Genomic DNA, 22,300 nt, shown 5'->3' with positions numbered 1-22,300 from the left:
TGACTTCCGGGTTAAGTGAGAAGTGTGTTAAGAAGCAGCGCATCTTGACGGGTCATGTCTCAAACTCCGCCTCTCCCGAGACCGCAGCGATGAGACAAGGTCGTAACTAAAAAGAATAACGGCTACTTCGCAGGACCTGCAGTCGGTTGTGATAATTGGGTGAATGGATTGAGGTATGGGCTGGTCTCTAGTATGGATTGGTTGGTCTGACATGTACACTGCCATAGCAGATGCTGCTTTGTCATTTCGACAGTATAACTGTCATAATTATGGAAGGCACTGCTCCCGATAATAACAAAAAAAAGGCATTAAAAACTATTTATAGTGAACCCTGTCACTGATAAAGAAAGAAGGAAATATACATTTTCAGTGCCATGTGGTGAAGACCATTTCTCTCCTCCAGGTTTAAACTATTGTATCTATGTCAGCAGGAGGCCATTTTGAGCGCTCACAAACGTGGTGTGAGGATGTTGCTTGAAGATTATAAAACAAGGGCTATAGCCCTTGGTCTAAGGACAACTGAACATCAGTGACTAGGTTAGATTGTCTCACTGTATGTGGTTCAATTCTGTCTTACCTTCTGAACTGAATGTAAGTTTTAGCCCCTTTGGCAACATCTCTCAGCCTTGGTCTTGTTCTACACAGTTTTCAGCCAATATGAGATCTCTCTACAACAGCCCAGGTTTGAATCAAATGTAAAGTAACAACAGTGTAGAAATAACAGCAGTCTCTGACTAATTTTGTTCATGGTAAGTAATACAATAATGACCTTTTTGTTGTAATCACAAAGTGCAACTTGTGTTTGTGATCTTAGATATATTAGGGTAATACTGCATCATCAATTTGACTACATTCAAGATGTTCTGTATTACCATGCTAAGAAAGTAATTTAACATAAGTAGGTCATTTGTCAATTGTATTAAGCACCAATGTACTTCAAATGTGGGGTTAATTCCACATGTCATTGTGAATGCATTTCAGGAAATGCATTTTTGTTTTCACAAGAGTAGTAATGGCCTTTCACTTATATTTCTCAAACACAAATTAAATTTAGGCAGTTGAATTTCAGTGTTACTTTTTTGGCCTTGTGCGGGAGGTAAAATACAGCATATTGTGCTTGATGAGTGTTGCAACGCGTATGAAAAAAGAGGAGGTTTTGTGTTATTGATTTCAATACGGAACACCTCTACTTAATTTTCCTGAATGGGTGAACCTTTCTGATGGTGCCTTGACCTATGGCTATATTACTAACTTGGGTGTTTAGTTTAATGGGACATTAAATGTCAAGACAGGCTTAGATCTCGTTATCAATTGCCCAGATGTTCCCCGCCAGTGAGTTGGCACAGCCCTGGATGGTCCAGGTTGCCAAGGCAAACTGATTCCGGAACAGATCCGCGTCGGCTTCTGAGTGGTTGCTCAGCAGGGCGTCCAGGTGGTCCGCCAGAGCCTTCAGGGTGTGGGAGCCCGAGCCCACCAGGATGTGGCGGAACGGGGTCTCCCTGGGAGACACGTATGGGGACAGGAAGTCCCTCTCCACCTAAAGGAGGAAGTGAGGTAGAGAAAACAAGTAAGTAAATGTTTCAGTATCGTCCTCCACCCAAGGTTACACGATGAACCATGTGCACAGGCACTGTCGGGCTGCAATGTAGGATTTTGGCAATTCTCAAATTAAGTGGCTTATCTCCCTATTGGTTTTATAATTACTTGAAATTCATACATTTGGCCTGCAGCCACTGCAGCCCAGCAAAGTTTGCCTTCCACAAAATCATGTGACTTTACATGGTCGAATTCCAACAAAAGCGATCCTCAAAAGGACCAGACAACGCTTGAGGTTTTAGAGGAATGAGAGGACAGGCATTCACCCTCATGATGCGGTCGTTGATGCTGCGGCACATCGCCTCGTCCTTCAGGTCGCTGTTCTGGATGTCAGAGGTCAGACTGTTGGAGGCTCGGCCGTAGGAGCCAGACGCGGACATCAGCCACTGGACAGTCAGGGCCTTGGGCAACAACTCGGGCCTCAACTGGGGTCAACAACAATCAAGATCAAAATAATTGAGCCGAGGCGTCAACAGAAATGCTGACAAAACAAAAAAGGTAAAGAAAATAAACAATACAGAACAAAACAAAATCACAGGCAGGCAGACTAAATATTATTTTATTTTTTATTCTCCAATGGCTTCACCAAAACGTTATCCCATACCAAGTTCATGTTTCTATACCTGGACAGTTTCCTAATATCTAGCTACCAGACAGTGAACATGTCCTTTCCCACCATCCATGCCACCCTGGACTGTGTTCTGTGCTGAAATTAAGTGTTTAGGCCTCGACTTACCCTCATCACGGTTTTGACCTTGCGGTTAATGTTGACCACGTGGTTTTGGAGCTGACGGTGGTACATCGTCACGTCCAGGCGCAGCAGGTGGTCGTGGACCAGCCGCAGGGCCATTTGCCCAGCGATCTGCCCTGCAGACACCGCCAGCTTGGCCAGCTGGTTGCACGTGGCGTTGTACAGATTTTCGCGTGTATCCTGCAGTGTCCCGATGTATGGGTATTCCTTGCCCTGAGACACACAGTGGATAAGATTAAGGGTTAGGGTAAAGAATGCCATACTTAATAATGTATGCATACATGACTCGAAGTGGCTTTGGATAAAAGCGTCTGCTAAATGTCACAAACACAAAACGTGTGGCATATCAAGACGCTGACTAAACAGCATGATCATTACACAGGTGCACCTTGAGCTGGGGACAATAAAAGGCCACTAAAATGTGCAGTTTTGTCACAACACAATGCCACAGATGTCTCAAGTTTTGAGGAAGCTTGCAATTGGCATACTGACTGCAGGAATGTCCACCAGAGCTGTTGCCAGAAAATATAATGTTAATTTCTCTACCATAAGCCGCCTCCAACGTTGTTTTAGAGAATTTGCCATTACATCCAACAGTCCTCACAACTGCAGACCACGTGTAACCACGCTACTCCAGGACCTCCACATCCGGCTTCTTCACCTGTGGGATTGTCTGAGACCAGCCACCCGGACAGCTGATGAAACTGTGGGTTTGCACAACCGAAGAATTTCTTCACAAAATGTCGTCAGAAACAGTCTCAGGGAAGCTCATCTGCGTGCTCATCGTCCTCACCAGGGTCTTGACCTGACTGCAGTTCGGCGTCGTAACCCACTTCAGTGGGCAAATGCTCACCTTTGGCACACTGGAGAAGTGTGCGCTTCAAAGATGAATCCCAGTTTCAACTGTCCTGGCCAGATGGCAGATGGGGTAGTGTGGGCAAGCGGTTTGCTGATGTAAACGTTGTGAACAGAGTGCTCCATGGTGGCTATGAACATCGAACACAATTGCATCTTATCGATGGCAATTTGAATGTACAGAGATACCGTGATGAGATACGAAAGCCCATTGTAGTGCCATTCATCCGCCACCATCATCTCATGTTTCAGCATGATAATGCACAATTCTTGATACACATGGTAAACTGTTGCGCTTGAAAAACCCAGCATGACACAAACTGGTGCGCCTGGCACCTACTACCGTACCCCGTTCAAAGGCACCTAAATATTTTGTCTTGCCCATTCACCCTCTGAATTGCACACATACACAATCCATATCGCAAGGCTTAAAAACGTATTTAACCTGTCTCCTTCCCTTAATCTACACTGATTGAAGTGGATTTAACAAGTGACCAATAAAATATCATAGCTTTCACCTAGTTAGTCTACGTCATGGAAAGAGCAGGTGTTCTTAATGTTTTGTACACTCAGTGCACACACACAAAGAAGGCTAAACTATTTGTAACTGGCCATACTTTCAAAATATGGGGAAAACTGGGTTCATAAAATAACAATTAGGTAGCAATAACATGTTGGGATATAGTGTGTTGGTATCGTCTTAGCGATAACAGTTATTTGAGTCTATTTATATGCGTATGGTGTTGTACTGCTGACACCATTAGGCATTGTAAGGCGCTTTTCACAAACTGACCGCTGTGGTGAAGCTGAATGATACAGCTGGGATGCCGGAGAAGGTGACGAAGGGGTAGGCGGGATCGTTTAGCCTCAGAGGCTCCAGGCTGCAAAATACAACAAAATAAAACATGACTACACAAGAAAAGATGGTGAAATGTCCATTAATTCTACAAGCAATTCAATTAACTTTATTTGGGAGCTGCACTCAAATAAATAAATGTACTTGGCCCATCAAGTCACACTGTTGCAATCTTCTAAAATACCACTAAGTCCTGTCTCACTTACAGTGCTTCCGTCCAATTGGCACCGGTGATTGAATCGCAGAGTTCCATTTTGGAATCAGTGTTGACCTGAGGAGAAGAACAACCCAGTTTCAACACATCTCAATTACACACCTTCATAATGAAAAATAAGGGAAATTCTGTCAAGGCAAACGAGATGATCCGCTGCCACACCTCCTTTAGCGTGCTCTGGATGAGGGTGTACATCACAGGGCTGGCCGAGGCATTGAATGTTTGGAAACCTGGGAGAGGAAAATGTTACAATTTCACCTTATAGTTCTCATGTAAAAAAATAAAATAAACATTTTGTAAAGTGGTTATCCCACTGGCTATAAGGTGAATGCACCAATTTGTAAGTCGCTCTGGATAAGAGCGTCTGCTTAATTTCTTTGCAACTGTAAAATGTCATTACCACAAACCAAACAATGCATTCTGTATATAGAAAGATAATACACCGTACTCACCCTTTACAACTCCATCCAGGTTGATGTAAGAGAAGGCTTTCATGTTCAGAGAAGACAAATAACCCTGAAAACAGAAACGAGTTGAGACATTCAGCATATCCAAGTACAAAAGGTTTGCATTGATATCAAGTGTGCTGTTCTTACTTCCAACCACTCGGTTGCACCAACACTCCCATACTCTCCAGCACTCCAGCTGGCAAACACGATGCTCCTCCTGGGCTTGAAGCCATCTGTCAGAAGAAAACAGACAGCAATCATAGGACAAACATCATTTTATCATCATTCACAGTTGGTTGCCTCCTTACAGGCTATGGGGATATGTTATTTATAATGTGTAACCGTTCTTCTTTTTTGTATTACTATATCTGTACTGTATATACCGTATGCAGAGTATGTGGACATTCTTCTGTCTATATTCTATCTGTGTATTGTTAATTGTAAGACAATGTCAGCACCACTACACCAGGTCAAATTCCTGGTACATGTAAATGTACTTGGCAGATAAAAGTGATCTATAGGCCATTTTTTTAATCTTTAGACTTCTCCTGTAATGTGCTCAGTTAATGTGAACAAAATCCCACGGTCACCTAAAATGAGTCTTTATTGACCGCAAATGACAAACACGCTCCTTGAGATTTATGGAATACATTAGAATTAACCCCAGACACTACATAAACACATTTCAGATAATTGAATGAAAGCCCAAGGTAGCACAGTAGATTAGAGACCGGGGATCCAGACTAACTAATAAAATTGCAACATCACACAATATACGTTTTAATAATCTTATAAAGTAATTATAAAGACCTAACTCATTAAGAAGTGTAATAGACTACTGAGATGGTATTCAATAAATAAGTTGTTTCATCTAACATGTCCAAGCAGGAACGCATAATTCAAGATATTTTGATATGCAACCTAATCTAGTGATTGTCCACCCAAAATTCATGACAATTAGGCCATTGTTATATTTCACTGTCAAAATAGGGCTCCAGACTTTTTTTTATTCAATAGAGATGAATTAGCCTTCACCTTTAGGTCCACTAATCTTACACAGGCCTAATTCAAAATTGGTGCTAATTCCCCACCTGAGGAAGTGGAAATTCTAGGGCTCCACAAAATCAACTTTATTTTTTGCCAAATTCCATTTAGTTTTTCCCCCAAATTCCAGAAGACTGATAGCAGCACTAACAGCTACAGCGGTAGACAAACGCGTGTACCATACACACACAGAGACAGGGGCATTCCATGTTGATGCCTCTTCAAAAAGTTGCAGGAAATACAAATAATATCTTTTTATATAAGTTGGGCAAATTAATTGTCTAATGATCTCAATAGATTTAGTTGATTTCCTACTATGTTCAATACTACCCAATGAGAAGAAGTGCGCTGATGGCCGATGTGTATTTCACGCGCTCCATATTTCAAAGCCATATCAGATATTTTGATTGTAAAACAGTGTGATTTGAGCTCAATAATAAGTATTGAGTGAGTGGCTTTAATGCACTTTACTGTTTGACCAAATCATGGTTTTATCCAACCAAAAAATATGACGTTTTGATTGAGGTGACCAGGTAGAATCTGCAGCTCGCACCGGTGCAACCAATTACATGTTTTTACTAGCACAGCAAAGTCAAAGGGTCGCAAAATGCTACTAAATGGCTGCCGACTAGAGCCCTGAGGGACACGTATCCATTATGTCCATTCTATGGGGTTTCTATGGTTCGGCCTGGCATCATCACCCACCATTTTTCACCATGTCTGAGATTGCACGGGCCACCTCCACCAACACACTGGTGCCCACAGTGGAGCTGGCGAAGCCTGGGCCCCATGCATCCCTCTGGGCGCCGATCACCACATAACGATCTACAGCAAAGAAGGCAGAGACACAGCACATGTAAAGGGTGTAAATGATTAGGACATTTGATATTATTATAGTATTTGCCAATGGGCTTTGTGACGCTAAACAATAGCAGTTAGCCTCTAAAGTTGGGGTCAATCCCATTTTATTTACCTTAATGTGGGGGAAATGAATAGAAATTCCATTCATGAAATATACTCCACTGTTTCTGATTAGGACTATTTCAATTCACACACTGAATTCCAATACTATCTACCGACTTGACCGCATTTGAAATGGAACTGACCCCAACCATGCCACCAATTACTAAAGAACTATACTATAAAATACTGGGGACTTGTTTTCCCCCACAGGGTCATAGGTCAACCATACCTGGGTCCACAAAGCCTTTAATGACGCCAAACACATTGTGGATTTTCTTCTCAGCCAGGACGTTGTTGACCTCCACCGTGGCCATATCGTCATAGTCTCCCACTTTGCCTACACCTGCCCAAGGGGCGCTTTTCCCTCCCATCCCGCTGAGTTTCGAGACAAAGTTGAGACAAAGATTTTGTGGAAAAATGTTAGGCACTGATCTAAGGTCAGTTTTCACATTTTAACCCTTAAATGGTTAGGAATGGTATGCAGATCCTAGATCTGTGTCTAAGGCCCAACTTCTACTACACGCAGAGCTTGGATCAGTTGATGGAAACCTACCTCATGATAGTGGCGGCCATGTCGGCGGTGATGGTCTGGGCCTGAATGTTGGGGAGGCCTGAGGACTGGACGGGGGGAAACTGGGTGTGGTTGAAGGAGGGGAACCCGGGGGTGTAAGGGTCGCCTGAGCCAAGATGGACCTGGATACGGAGAGACGGAGACAAACGACAGGGTGAACCCTGACCTTTTGTGTTTGTTCTAGCCCTGAACTAACAGACAATTCAACTAATTGCCAAGCCCGTGATTAGTTAAATCAGGTGTGTTGATGCAGGGCTAGAACAAGAATGTGCACCCCCTTGGGCTAGAATATAGTGAGGGTTTCAGAGTGTAAAGTGGAGCTGAATAAGATTAACAAATAGATGAAGCAACACTAGAGAAAGATAATTGTACACAATACACTACTGTTCAATAACTGTCTCAAAGAGTAGCTATTGCTGATATACCCAACAGTAACTTTGTGCGTGCTCTCGACTTCAGTTATGGCTGGGAATGCAAACCATATGCAAATAAGTCTGCCTACATGCAAATTCATAAAGAAAATGGCCACCACACTCACATGGCCAAAGAGCTGCATGGACCCCCCGATCCCTCTGTAGACATCAGGGTCTGGGTAGATGAGAACCGCAGAGGCATTCAGCTTGGCTGCGTTAGCCACCTATGAAATCAAGAAAAGAAGGAGATATTAAAATGGGAAGAAAAGCATGGGAACAGGACACCTTTACACATAGTGATGACCTTGTGTTATTACATCAAATCAATATAGGCTTGACTAGATTTGCCAATCCAAACCAGACTAATCATACTTATACTAAAACCTCCAAATAAAGAGAGATCAATGACCTTGAAATGATTAAAATATATGCTTATGAAACAAGATTTTGAAAGCTTATGAAATATCTTTATGAAGTACGCCATTTTCAATTCCCTCACCTTCTCAGCAAAACTTATTTTGCCAGTTCTGACCAGAAGGACCCTCCCATCCAAGGTAATGTTCTTATCCTGCAGTTTCCTCAGGTCGGCCATTTGGCCGTAGTAGCCGTGAAGGACTGCGCCCTTTGAAACCAAAATAAAGTTGAAACCTGTCCTGAGCTTCAAATATTCAGCAACAATTCATTCATAATTATGGAGGGACTATTATGGAAGAATTAAAAAGGTGTATGCAAAGTGGATTTTAATTGTGCCAAGTGCTTGAAAATAAACAATGACTAATTCGCTACTAATGCATCATAACTGCTATGTAGTGTTTTACAGTATATAAAGGTTACAGTAAATGCCTTTTATTACAGCTAGAGTATCAGCGCTATTGTCATACTCGTAATCAACTGCAATGCTCCTAATTAGTTTGTTTCAATGTAGAAAACTAAAAGGGAAAACATTATTTGATGATTACCTGTGCGATTCCAGTTTTGCTGTAGGCCAGATAGCCCCCCAGTGTTCCGAGGTCGGACCCGTTGAAGGTGACCCTGTTGGAGCCGGAGGCGGGGGGATCCGTGAGCTTGACGTAGTGCTCGTCGTGCCACGTGTGCATGCCATAATCTTTGAACCTCAGCAGCACCTTGTTGCCCAGCATCTCGTCTCCAGAGGAGCCTGCCTGGTGGCTTTCACTAGCAAACTCGCTGAGAGAGAGAAATAAGGAGAGAGAAATACAGAGAAAGGGTTATGAAGAGAGACAGAAGGATAGTGGAAGGAAGAAAGTAGCAGTCGGTAAGCTAAATATACTTTTTAAACCTTTATCCCAACGTTGATGTACCAAACATGTTTTTATGTAGACATTTAGTGAGGTTTCATACGCATCTGCCATACTATTTCACAACATAGTAAAATTGCTAGTAGTATTACATTCATTTTCAATATAAAGTTGAAACACATGAGAGCAGACAAGCTCAACTGGGCAAGGCTAGCGCAGTCACCTGAACGCAATCTCGAAGCTGGAGGTGCTCAGCTTCTGACGCAGCAGACCTTTTACGTCGTTCCAATCCATGAGAGGGGTCTCTTCAGTCTCAAACGAATCCTGGGTAATGGAAGGGAGGGTGGATACAGAGCAGCTGGGAGCCAGCTCTTTCCTCCGGTGGGCCAGGTAGCCAATCAGATAGCCTGAGAGCGCCAGAAACCAAGAGAAAAAGAGAGGGAGAGAAACAGAAAGAGAGACAAATGAATGAGTTAAAGACACAATTACTCCCAAAACCACAGTCAGCAGCAGCTATACAACACCATCCCTGCCAGAAACTAAACAAAGGCTAAACTCTTCAGGCTGGATTCCCAGACACAGATTAAGTTAAGTCCCAGACAAAAACAGCTTTCAATAGAGAATGTTTTTTAGTCCATGACTATACTTAAATCGGTGTCTGGGAAAACAGCCTTTTTTTTTTACCCTTATCGATACCGTGTTTCATCCATAAATCATACGACAGTGCAGGTTGCCCCTATCACTTCCATTGATTATTAGCTAGCTGTGGCTCAAGTTAGCTGAAGTTCTTTGCGGCTGTTTAAAAGACAACCTAAACACGGATTAGTTTCTCTTGGCCCATGAATTTATCCGAATTTAATGCTGAGCATGTGACTTTTACAGTATATGACCAATAATCAAACCGTACGTGACTAATAGTGACTGAGGCACCAGAATGCAATTCAAATAAAATGTTATTGGTCACATGCGCCAAATACAACCAGGTGTAGACGAGCCCATTCCCAACAATGCAGAGTTTAAAAAGTAAGACAAATATATCCTAAATAAAAAAAGAAAATCGTAACGCAATAAAACATTAACGAGGCTATATACAAGGAGTACCAGTACCAAATTAATGTGCAGGGGTACGAGGTAGTTGAGGTAATACAGCATGTACATGCGGGTAGGGGTGAAAGTGACTAGGCAATCAGGATATATAATAAACAAAGTAGCAGCTGTGAAGAGTGTGTCTATGTGTGTGAGCGTACGTAGTGTGTATGTGTTGGCGTGTCAGTGTAGTATGTGTGAGTGTGTGGGTAGAGTCCAGTGAGTGTGCATAGAGTCAGTGCAAGGGAGTCACCGCAACACAATTCAAATAAAAGAAACAAGTAATAAAAGGGGGTCAATGTAAATAGTCTGTGTAGTCAATGGTTCTTTTAAATGTCTATTCTTACCGATGATGAAGATGAGGAGTGTAACGGCCACCATGAAGCAGATGTTCTTGGGCGTGCGCCAGGCGGCCTTGCGTACCACGTAGGGGTCCCGGGCATTGCTGAGGTGCTCTCCCACGCCGTTACCTCCCATCTCCTCGTCCATGTCGGACGACAGCGTCATCTCCACCTGGCTATTCTCGCCTTCCATGTTCTGGGTCAGGTTGAAGCGTGTGTACGACCGTGGCTCCCCATTGAACTGTGTGGGGACACGGAGAGATGGAGGAAAGAAGGAAAGCAGAACGGAAGTCACATGTCATGTGAGGATTTGTGGTGGTTTATTCAGCCAAAAGTCTACACACGCTTCTAGAACATGTTGAATTGCATTCATATGGGACAGAATTTCATAGAGATTCATAGTTCACAGAAGTACACTTGCATCTTACTCATATAGCGGTCCATAATCATTTAGCAGTCCAACGAAGTGAAATGATTTTGACGTGTACAAATGTGTTTGTAGCACTTTTTACTCTCACCTAGTCTTCCCGTATACGGGTTGAAAATGGCAGATTGTCATTAGAAGCACCTAAACTGGAACGCATTGGCTGTACAGGAACATGCTATGCATGACGTCAGAGCTCAGGTTCTCCACTTCACAGCGCTGTATGGGTTTTGACTGACAGCCGTTATAAACTTGAGCACTGCGCGTAACAAAACGATGCCCCCCATCCCTACTGGTAATTGGCAACTTTTGAACATTAATAATAATAATAATAATAATAATAATAATAATAATAATGCCATTTAGCAGACGCTTTTATCCAAAGCGACTTACAGTCGTGCGTGCATACATTTTTGTGTATGGGTGGTCCCGGGGATCGAACCCACTACCTTGGCGTTACAAGCGCCGTGCTCTACCAGCTGAGCTACAGACTTAGTTGTCTAAGTGAGGGAAATGCTGTAAATCGAGTCGATGTGTTCTGATAGATGAGATGTTGAGGATTATAATAAATACAGCTGAGGTCATACAAGCAACCATTTCAGTCCAAATGTGCACTTGACATTTCCATATTTGAAAACTCATGTCATTTACAGTATCAACGTTTATGATCGCTATGTTTGATCCACCATTACAAGGATGACGTGCGTTATACCCTGCCTTGTCCTGAACAGAATGGGGCTGTTTGTCTTATTATGAAGAACATTTCAATTAATATTCTTATATTACTGAATGTATCCAGAGATTTTTCAGATTTCATTATTGACAAATGCTGAGAAAAGTACAGTAAATGTAAAATGCACATAAGATCAACAGTGTAATGTTTGGATTCAGTCTTGTACCAGGTGAACTGTTGTGTAGTCACCTTTGCTCTGATAATTTCCCCCTAATCCCCGAACTGTTCCCTTTCAGTTGCTCCCATGGTCGTGGATCTGCTTTGTATAGTTCTTCTGTTAGAAATATTTCAATTTGTCCCTATCCATATAGGACAATTTCCACGAGTGTAAGGGGTTTTAAGGTTCATTCTTAGGAATTGTTACATTGGTTGACAGATTCTTTTTCTTTTTTAAGTCAATTTCCACCAGTGTATAGTACAGTACCAAATAAACCTGCAGTATGTCAAATTATACTAATATACTATACTAAAAACAACCATTTAAAAGACATTCAATGAGGAATGCTTTTGCTTTGTGGCAATTTTCAGACATAATTGTTTAATAAATGCTAGGGTCATTTTTTAAAAAGTAGGCATAGTACTTACAATTTTAGATATCGTCGACCTTGACTGGTCCATGGTATCTTCTTAGAAGTCTAGAGGGAACAATAAACAATTCAAGAAAAGCAGTGATTCAAGTGTGGAACTGGATCCATGCTTGAACAGAAAAGCTGACAGTTTTGTGGCAAAACAATTATACACGCCCCTTTCAAAGCCCCAGGTTTTCAACTCTTATTTGTGTACATTCATATACAGTTTCTTTATGGCTAGTGTGGAGAAACCACAAGAAAAACGGTCCCACCCGCTCTCTAAACATCCACCATGTTTCCTACGGTGTTGCCCTAAAAGATTGCACTGTCAAGGAAGTGAACATAATCGCCCTGCCGCCGCGTGAAGTCTAGGGGGGAAATAATATGATTACGAAAACGTCCCACATGGTTTGATTTTATGGATGCGCCAAAGAAAGCAATCTCTCGGTGTGAATGTCCTTCACATGCCTTTTTGCAAACTCCAGGCATGCGGTATTGTGCCATAGCAAACGGGTGTGAATGCTTATGTAAATTTGATATCTATTTTCAATAAATTTGCTAACATTTCTAAAAACATGTTTTCACTGTCATTATGGGGTATTGTGAGTGGATGGGAGAGAAAAAAACTATTTATTCCATTTTGGATTCAGGCTGTAACATACCGTGAAATAAGACAAGGGGTAGGAATACTTTCTGAAGGCACTGTATATCATAAGGATGTGGTACTGGTGATGTTAAACACTTCTCCAATCGTTGTTGAGATCTGATATTCTACGCAGCGCAAGAGACGTAGGCCAATGTCATATGCCTATCGTCAACAAATCACATTTCTCAAATCCTTTCGGGCTAAGCTGCGTTCATGTTCTAGTCGGAACTACGAAACTCTGAAATGTCCGATTTGCTAACTGGTTGTAGTTATACACATGCCACGTTCAACCAGTTAGCAAATCAGAAATTCAGTGGTGTAAAGTACTTATGTAAAAATACTTACCCCAAAAAACGACGTATCTATACTTTACTATTTAATTTTTTTGACAACTTCCTATTTAAAAAGAACAAGCTGTTAAGGAAAAATACTGGAGTTTTGGTGCAGTTAAAGCCAACTAGCACAAAAATAATATTGCGATTGTCAAAATGATACATAGTCAAAAACAATACCCCGATGTGTAACTATCACCCCCCCCCCCCCTAACTGTGTTTGAGGGTCCTCAAAATATATATTTTTAGACAATGTGTGGGCATAGGCAATTGGAGGATGCATTTTATGCATAGGCCTACTCCACAATGATATTCAATACGCTCCATCTGCTGGTGCAAACTTGGAGGAATTATGACATCATTAACATTTTTTATTGCGCTCCCGCACCTAAAAAATGTGCACTATACTAATGAGCTAAACATTTTTTCTTCATGTAGGCTACACTGTCATCCTGTTGGAAATGCATATGACTTTATGAGAGACGATCAACATGAGACCACTAGATAGGTCTACGCCATTCATTGTTCAGTCAAAAATCATACATCATGATTGTCAACTCATTTAGTTAGAAACCGCTTCATTTAGATTTGACAATAGGGCAGTCGAAATAAGTTGGTGCTCAAGTTAGGAAACTGATAGCAAGATCCTGCCAATATGACCAATAAGGAAGCAAAGTTTAGAGAACCCTCCTAAAACAGTTGGTTCACCAGTGACCACAGTCATGAATGCAATTCCTCAAAAAACAGTGTTACTGGTAGCACTTCTCCTTTACTAAGAAAGTAATGCAGTAATTCACAACAAATATCTTTACCAGTCAAAATGATGTATCTGTCCATGCCTTGACAAGGGAGGACCTAGTAGTGATAGGAAAAAATTTATAAAAAATAGATAGTTACATATTGGGATATTATTTTTGAAGCTGTATCGTATCCACAAATTGGTGCAATATTATTTTTGCACTAGTTGGCTGTACCTGCACCAAAACACCAGTATTTTTCCTTCATAACTTGTTCTCCATCTTTTTCAATAGGGAGCCAATTTGTTTCAGCACTTATTTCCATGACTGGTCAAAAAGTGTTGTACCCCTGCAGCAGACATATGGTGAGCAATATGTTTGGAACATCAAATCACAATAAAATGTGTATCGAATCGCAATACATATAGAATTGTGGGAATCGCAATACACTTTGTATCGGCACCAAAGTATTGTAATATCGTATCGTGAGGTCCTTGGCAATTCCCACTTCTAGGATCTAGTCCCTTCCAAAGGAGTAGCATAAAATCTAAATAAAGTCTGGAAGTATGCCACTGCTGGCTTGCCTCTGAAGCTAAGCAGGGTTGGTCCTGGTCGGTTGGTCCTGATTTTTTCTGTCACTGGCCAACACACAATACCCCACAATGTCAATGTGTTTTTTGTTGTTGTTGAAATTGAATAAAAAATGAAAGGCTGAAATTTCTTGAGTCAATAAGTATTCCACCCTTTTGTTATGGCAAGCCTAAATCAGTTCATGGACTCTCTGTGTACAATAATAGTGTTTAACATGATTACTGAACGACTACCTCATCTCTGTACCCCACACATACAATTATCTGTAAGGTCCCTCAGTCGAGCAGTGAATTTCAAACACAGATTCAACCGCAGACCAGGGAGGTTTTCCAAGGCCTCGCAAAGAAGAGCACCTAGTGGTAGATGGGTAAAATGTTTATAAAAAGCAGACATTGAATTTCACTTTGAGCATGGTGAAGTTATTAATTACAATTTGGATCAATGGATAAATACACCCAATAACTACAACGATACTGGAGTCCTGAATGACCTCTAGCGATATGGTCAGCCCCAATGGAGTGAGATTGCAGAGAGGACATGGCATGAGAGAGGAACTGTGGGCAAATACCAGGAGACAAGCCTGCCCTACTTAGCAACCTGCTATCCTAGCTAAATCAGAAATATAGGTTTATGATCTTAACCCTACTTTAGGTAAGCAGATAGCCTGATTAAAGTCAGCCTCTAACTTGGTCTGGTATGGCCTAGCCGTGTCTTCCTTAGCCTTGACTAGCGCCAGTAAAAAATATGCTGACTTAGCAAGATTACAGTAAAGGTAATAGAAAAAGAGGAAGGTCAAGCTTCTTAAAATGTCATTTTTAGGGCTGTCCCCGACAAAACAAAATCTTGGTCGACCGAGAGTCATCTGTTCTTTCGACCAATCAATTGGTTGACATTTTTAAAAGGTGTATTTTTCCATATATAGACACACCCTAAGTTTGAATAATAAATCAACTATATGTAGGCTACTGAGCTTGTCTGACGCTATAAGCGCTGCAATTAAAAATTAAGACACATTTTACTAAAGAGGGATCCAGAGATCAATATATCCAAATCAGAAGGAAAAAAACCTGTTCCAGCGCCTCCTCCACTCATTGCCCATTGCCCGCTGCTGCTGGCCTTCATTATGCTCCTGAAGTTGCCGGTAATAGGCTACACCAGCGGTCGGCAGCCGTTTCCAAGTTATGATTTTCATATGCAAATTTGTGTGGAACAGTTTTATTTCATTTATAATAAAGTCTTCATATCTCAAAATCAATGTCATGCAGTTAATCAAAATTCTATCTGATTGAAAATTATACAAATCTAAAAGTAACTTCATTCACCATTGCCAATATGTACAAAATAGCCTACATAAAGCCAACAAATAAAAACATTGCAGCATGCAGGTAGAAAATATCCTGATAAAAAAATATCCTATAAATCACATTGGCTACGCATGGCCGGTCTGCGAGGAACTTGAAACATTTAATCACCTATTAACTTGGTCCAGCCATTGTATAAAATATTCTGGGCCCTCAATTTCCTGTGCCAGTGAGATCCGGACAGACAGACACAGCTGTAGGCTATTTGCACAAGGGATAAGAATTAATCAGGTAGGCCTATTTTATGACATTTTCTCCCCCCTTTAATGGTAAAAGTACTACTGGTGCCATCCCTGCGGCCTCCACAATGGATTAGTCCACTCAGACAGGCGTGAATCAGACAGGTGTCTCGTGTGCCATAATTTTTTAAAATATATTTGCCACTGATCGACTAAAATAAATCTTGGTCAACCAACAGCCTATCAACCAAACAATCGATCAGTTGACTAAATGGGGTCAGCCCTAGTGCTTTTGTAAACTAGCAAGCATCATAACCACATATCAAAATGTAGGCTATAACCCATCTCTTAACCTTTGATGACTTGTAGCTTAACATCTTGAGAGACTGTTGGTTAAGTGGTTATATCATTAAATCACACCTTCAGAGATGTATGCTACCTCAAAGATTTTAGCCTACATGCCAAACATACCAATCCTTGGTAGGTTTAAAACCTTAAATTTAGCAAGTCTTTCAGATAGAGAAGCCGACGGATTAGAGATTAAAAGTGTGACTTCAAAACAGTCACTGAGACGTACACACACACCAGGAATTAAATGCTTTCTCATGGTAGAGGCGCACCTCACAAGGAATTAAAAGATAGCAACTCAATTTCCATAGTGAAGCCTAATTGTTTGCGGCAGATTTTGCCTTGAATGTTGGCTGTATGTTTCATATACACTACCGTTCAAAAGTTTGGGGTCACTTAGAAATGTCCTTGTTTTCGAAATGTAGGTTCATATATCCATATTATTTTCTCTAAAAACAAGAGGTCGCCCATAATATGACGAGTTAGGTCAACGCGACTGTAATCATGGCCAGTCATTAGTCAAGCCATGGCATGGTAGCCTACTTCGGCGTTCACAAACTACGTCTAAGATCAATAAATTACCTGGATGGATTAGGATATTATTTGGAGAGTTCTAGAATATGACAAACACATACACCCAGCATAAAGAGCACAATTATGGTGTGTTGTGCATAGCCATATGTGTGTCAAAGGTGAATAACAACAAAGTTGTTTAGACTTTCAAGAAATCACCAAGGCCACGATGAGGGACGCCCTGAAGAGACGGGGCTTTTCAAGAGCAGGACCCATGACCGTTGGCTACTTGAGCCAGAAACGTGTAAAGTTAACCTGATGCTGTGTAAACTTCAATGTAGCCTAGGTTTGAAATACCAATTTGGCACTCGCTCAAATGTTCTGCACACATTGGCCCAGTTTATTTATTTGTACAACAAGGTTAGTTCATAGACTATTATTTCAATGCAAAACAATTGCTCGACACGCTCGTACAATGGATTTGCATTAAGATAATTAAGAATATTTTTGGACTTCAACACGCACACTCGTGTTGAAAAACTATTGGTTTAGACAGCCCATCTGACTAGGAAAACGGCTTCTATGACCAACCAGAAGGATGTCGATTATATAAAGCAAAGTCTGTTTCACACAATCATGTTGAGGGGATGTAACGTACTAACGCTTTGAACACATCGACTTTGTCAATTGCGCTAAAATAGTATGCAGCATCATCTAGACATGTGTGCAACAAAAGTTCAACATTCACCTTCTGCTACCATTTCTGTCAACCCGTTTACCCATACAGTTTGACGCATATGTTCGATAAATTCAACTTATGCACAAAACGCAGCGTTCCATTCGAAATGAATTTACTTCTAGTGTTCGAAATGAATTTACTTCTAGTGTACCAAAAACAACGGTCGGTGTGTTCGAAGCGTCACTAGTGTGGTGCGCGAAGGTTTCCACATGCAATGCGTCCGTTACGACATAAAAAGCTACTGCTAACTTCAATCACGTTCTACAGCCCTACTCGATGTTCCATATATTACGATATATCTAGGTCGCTAACGTTTGGTGTCAAGGTCAACTGTGCGTGTGCCTACCTCTTGAAAATGGCCTACTAAGTAACCACGTGCTGAGAGTACAGAGCACCAGAGTCACTCAAGTGAACATGACCAAGACAAACCTTTCATAGAGAACTAATTTGCAACATATCCTTGCTTGCTACATTGTACAGTAAGAAAGTTGCTACAATCATGATCCAATCAACCGGACAACTGCTAACTAGCCTACACAAAGCGATAGGCAAAAATAGTTGATCACGTTGAAAAATCTTTACAAAAAACGCAATATTTTTACGGAAAAATTATTTGGATGCATATATCCATATTATTTTATCTAAAAATAAGAGGTCGCCCATAATATGACGAGTTAGGTAAACGCAACTGTAATCATGGCCAGTCATTAATCAAGCCATGGCATGGTAGACTACTTCGGCGTTTACAAACTACGTCTATGATCCAAATGACACGCTTACCGCTCTTCGATAGTGGTCTTATATGCCCCCTCCACACGAGGTTTCTTTGAACGTGTTCTCTATTTTTCCTTCAAGAGGAGAACAACCTTGAGCATGGTCTTTATGTATACAAAAAAAAGTGTCGTAAAAAAAGATCAAACATCACTTCCTGTCGCACGTCTCCTCTAGCCGGCTTGCTGACCTGCCATGTGTTCTAGAAAGTATGCGCTCTTGAAATAAATGTCGGAGTGGTTTCTATGGGTTCTGACCATTTCACTTAACACGTTAACACGACCTGAGGTGTGTTTTCACAACATTAGTGATGTTTAAATATGTTGAAATGTACACAGATGTAGAATGCATGAGGTTACATTTGTCCTAATCTCGCGAATCGTAGCTCACTTTGGGCTCACTTGATTTGAGTAACCCGGCGCGCGCGGCGGAGTTCACTTGCACAAGTGGATGGTTCCAAAAGGGAATACTGCCTAACCGGCGCACTAAATCAAGTGTGTCTTGTCTTTCAGAGTGTGAAGACGTTCACGCTTTGCACATGAGTTTGCCAATGAATGAATGACTGGCTGTCTGATAAAACCATATCCATTACATTTTGCAGGGTGTCAAGTAAAAACACATTTCTTCATCCGACTGGTCAGGTGTAAGGACCTCTCTGTATTCAAAATGGTTTATTGAAAAGTAATTCCTCCAAGCAGTTTATGAGAGCGAGAGATAGATAGACAAGGAAGAACAAATATGGGCTGAGCAAAAATTACCATACAAATGTTTATTTATGTAATTGAGGTCCTGGTCTTTCATCAGTGAATACTCTCTCTGAGTGGCTTTGTGACTTGGCCATATAGGCTCCACAACATAAAAGGGGATGTGGATTACGGTGATACATTGAGGAAGAAAAGGCTGCTAATGTGCTATGGTATTTGGCATAAACACAACAGTGAGCAGACAAAATGGCATTTTGGCAAATGTTATTTCCCTTTCTTAGAGGCATTGCCACAAACTAAGCAGGTGAGGAGGAAGAAGGAAGACAATCAACAAATTAATCAGACAAAAGGTGATACACAAACTAGTCTTGCATCTATGACTGTCTCGTTTTAAAAGACAGACACAAAAGACGCCTTGGTGAACGTTGTGTAGAGGAGGTTTAAAGATTATGCAATCCAGGGCAAAGTCATGTCGAGGGCTACACTTCTTTATTTATTTTAATTTTTTTCAGGGTGGGTTAAGCACCCTCAGCCACCGTGTAGAGCACTGATATGCTATCAGCAGCAGAACAGGGCCTTTTTCAAGACATGGGTCATGTTTGGAAGTTACATGAGCCTTGTTAGTGTGAGAGCCGTCATTCATAAATGAATATACAGGATCTTTTTATTTATGAAAATGTGTTGAGTTGGTGTAGGGTTGATGAATACAATCTTCTGGTAAAGAAGCACCCTCAAAGCTATGGCCATACTGTAGAGTGTAAAGGAGGTCACGCTGTTTGCTTGACGAGTACCACTTCCTCCCGATTCGGTCCATACCTGGCGCGAACTCGGGACCTCTGCCTTACTAGCACAGGCGACCGCTCTCCCGAAGCGTTACCAGTTGGCGCCACATGAAAAGCTAGCTATTAACTGTGGGAACACTTCAGGCTGAGGAGTAAGCTTCACACATCCCCATGTGCTACATTCACCCCTCAAACGTACTCAACACCGACCCCAGCGTTGAGCTGAGTGCAACTGTAGATCCGAGTCACTCCCCCAGAGATACTTTTGAGGAGATGGGAAACCCCATTGGAATCGTATTATTGCACACTGTTTACATTGTCAATGGGCCATGTATTCTGGGTAAACTCTGACAAGGAGATCTCTCCTTCAAGGAGTCAATGGGAGTCATAGGACCCCTGCATAGGCCTCTAATGCTGCCCGATCTATAACACCCACGTCTTGACATTCTCCCCGTTCCTCTCTCATAAGAACGCCTCACTTTCTCCTTCCTTTGCACATGCACGCATAGACTTGTATCCCGCCTTTTTCCCCTGAAAGGTATCAGTTTAGTCACCTTCAGTTTAACCAACAGGAAACTGTCAATTTCCAGAAAATACTCCCTTATCACAGTCCAACCCATAGGCCTGGGGGAAGACTCATACATACCTGCAGTAGCATTCACTCGTCACCACTTGTTTCAAGACTGCGAGGAAAGTGTGTGTAAAATAGAATGTGAAAGAGGGGTCACAGACGACTGAGAAAGAATAGGTTGGTGAGAGGGGGAAGAGAGAGAGAGAAGGAAGGAAGAACAAATATGGGCACAGTATATTGATCAATGCCTTTCTCATCTGCAGTCCCTCTGATAAAAATAAATGAAATGCAATTGAAAATTAATTTAATGGGAACCTATTCGGTTTCCTATCGGCTGTTCACTTGTGACAAAACTCACTGCACTCACTATATGCTGAGGATAGACCCAGCAAACCACAATTATACAGTTAAAACTTCCTCTCTTTACACTGACATTTGAGACAATTATTCAATTTGGCATTCCACTGAACAATTATTTGGTTGTTGGGATGTTGTGCAAAATGGGCTCCATTTTTACATGTTGTTACATGTTTACATGTTACATGTTTACATGTTACATGTTTACATTTTTCTCATACAAAACAGCACTGAACTGAGCAAATAGTACCATCAAAACGTTTCTTTATGTAATTGAGGTCCTGGTCTTTCGTCAGTGAATACTCTCTCTGAGTGGCTTAGTGACTTGGTCATATAGGCTCCACAACACAAAAGGGGATGTGGTTTGAGGTGATACGTTGAGGAAGAAAAGGCTGCTAATGTGCTATGGTCAGACAAAATGGCATTTTGACAAACGTTATTTCCCTTTCTTAGAGGCATTGCCACAAACTAAGCAGGTGAGGAGGAAAAAGAGGAAGAAGGAAGACAATCAACAAATTAATCAGACAAAAGTTGATACACAAACTAGTCTTGCATCTATGACTGTCTCGTTTTAAAAGACAGACACAAAACACGCCTTGGTGAATGTTGTGTAGAAGAGGTTTAAAGATGATACAATCTAGGGCCAGGTAGGCAAAGTCATGTCGAGGGCTACACTTTTTTTGTTTTACCCAGTGTTGGTTAAGCACCCTCAGCCGCCGTGTACTGATATGCTATCAGCAGCAAAACAGGGCCTTTTTCAAGACATGGGTCATGTTTATAAGTTACCTGAGCCTTGCTAGTGTGAGAGCCGTCATTCATAAATGTGCTTTCTTTTCTCAAATGAAAGGAATACATTGTTCCTAAGAAGTCTGATCTTGCTAGGTATTATAATTACTTGTCATGGGTCTGTTAAGTCCGAGCACATTAAACAAGAAACCATCAATAATATTAATTATAACACCAGACTGCTAAATCCAAGTAACATTGACAAATTGGTTTGTTAAAAAGATAACCGAACATAGAATATACAGAATATTTTTATTTATGAAAATGTGTTGAGTTGGTGTAGGGTTGAGGAGTACAATCTTCTGGTAAAGAAGCATCCTCAAAGCTATGGCCATACTGTAAATTGCTAGTGTAAAGGAGGTCACGCTGTTTGCTTAGTGAGCACATACCTAACGCGAACTCGGGACCTCTGCCTTGCTAGCATACGTGACCACCCTCCTGAAGCTTTACTAGTCGGCGCCATGCGAAAAGCTAGCTATTCACTGGCGCAAGTGGGGACACTTCAGGCTGAGGAGTACGTTTCACACATCCTCATGTGCTTCATTCACCCCTCAAACTTATGCCGCATTCAAAACAACTGGGAACTCGGAAATCTCAGACTTCTGACCTCAGTGCATTAAAGAAAAACGAGCTCCGACTGGGAAAATTGAACAGTCATCCAACTCGGGAACTCTGGCCTCTTTCTATAGCACCGACTTTCCAACCTGAAGATCACTGACATCATGATATGACATCGTATTTTTCCGAGTTCCCAGTTGTTTT

General features: G+C 41.5%; 1 protein-coding gene across 1 annotated transcript; it reads right to left on the bottom strand.

Moving 5' to 3' along the window:
- Positions 1–1,248: 1,248 nt before the first annotated feature.
- LOC121534922 (transferrin receptor protein 1) lies at positions 1,249–18,457 on the bottom strand. The gene is made up of 18 exons (XM_041841544.2): positions 18,348–18,457; positions 12,138–12,187; positions 10,402–10,636; positions 9,192–9,375; positions 8,672–8,897; positions 8,212–8,334; positions 7,838–7,936; positions 7,282–7,421; positions 6,958–7,103; positions 6,471–6,590; positions 4,869–4,954; positions 4,725–4,788; positions 4,435–4,502; positions 4,265–4,329; positions 3,996–4,083; positions 2,333–2,560; positions 1,863–2,021; positions 1,249–1,537 (listed from the first exon to the last, which is right to left on the bottom strand). The coding sequence occupies exons 2-18, from the start codon at positions 12,168–12,170 to the stop codon at positions 1,295–1,297; spliced, it is 2,307 nt and encodes a 768-aa protein (XP_041697478.2). The 5' UTR covers positions 12,171–12,187; positions 18,348–18,457; the 3' UTR covers positions 1,249–1,294.
- Positions 18,458–22,300: the final 3,843 nt, after the last annotated feature.

The sequence above is a fragment of the Coregonus clupeaformis genome, chromosome 21, assembly GCF_020615455.1.
Source record: "Coregonus clupeaformis isolate EN_2021a chromosome 21, ASM2061545v1, whole genome shotgun sequence".
Classification (NCBI taxonomy): Eukaryota; Metazoa; Chordata; class Actinopteri; order Salmoniformes; family Salmonidae; genus Coregonus; species Coregonus clupeaformis.
This window is presented reverse-complemented; position numbering and strand designations above follow the sequence as displayed.

Bases quoted from the DNA above. Each gene is read 5' to 3' on its own strand.
- LOC121534922 (XM_041841544.2), bottom strand. From the start codon at position 12,170: ATGGACCAGTCAAGGTCGACGATATCTAAAATT. The intron at 9,376-10,401 runs GTAAGAATAGAC...TGGCGCTCTCAG, and splicing joins ACTCCTCATCTTCATCATCG to GCTATCTGATTGGCTACCTG. The intron at 4,084-4,264 runs GTAAGTGAGACA...TGTATTTTGCAG, and splicing joins GCCAATTGGACGGAAGCACT to CCTGGAGCCTCTGAGGCTAA.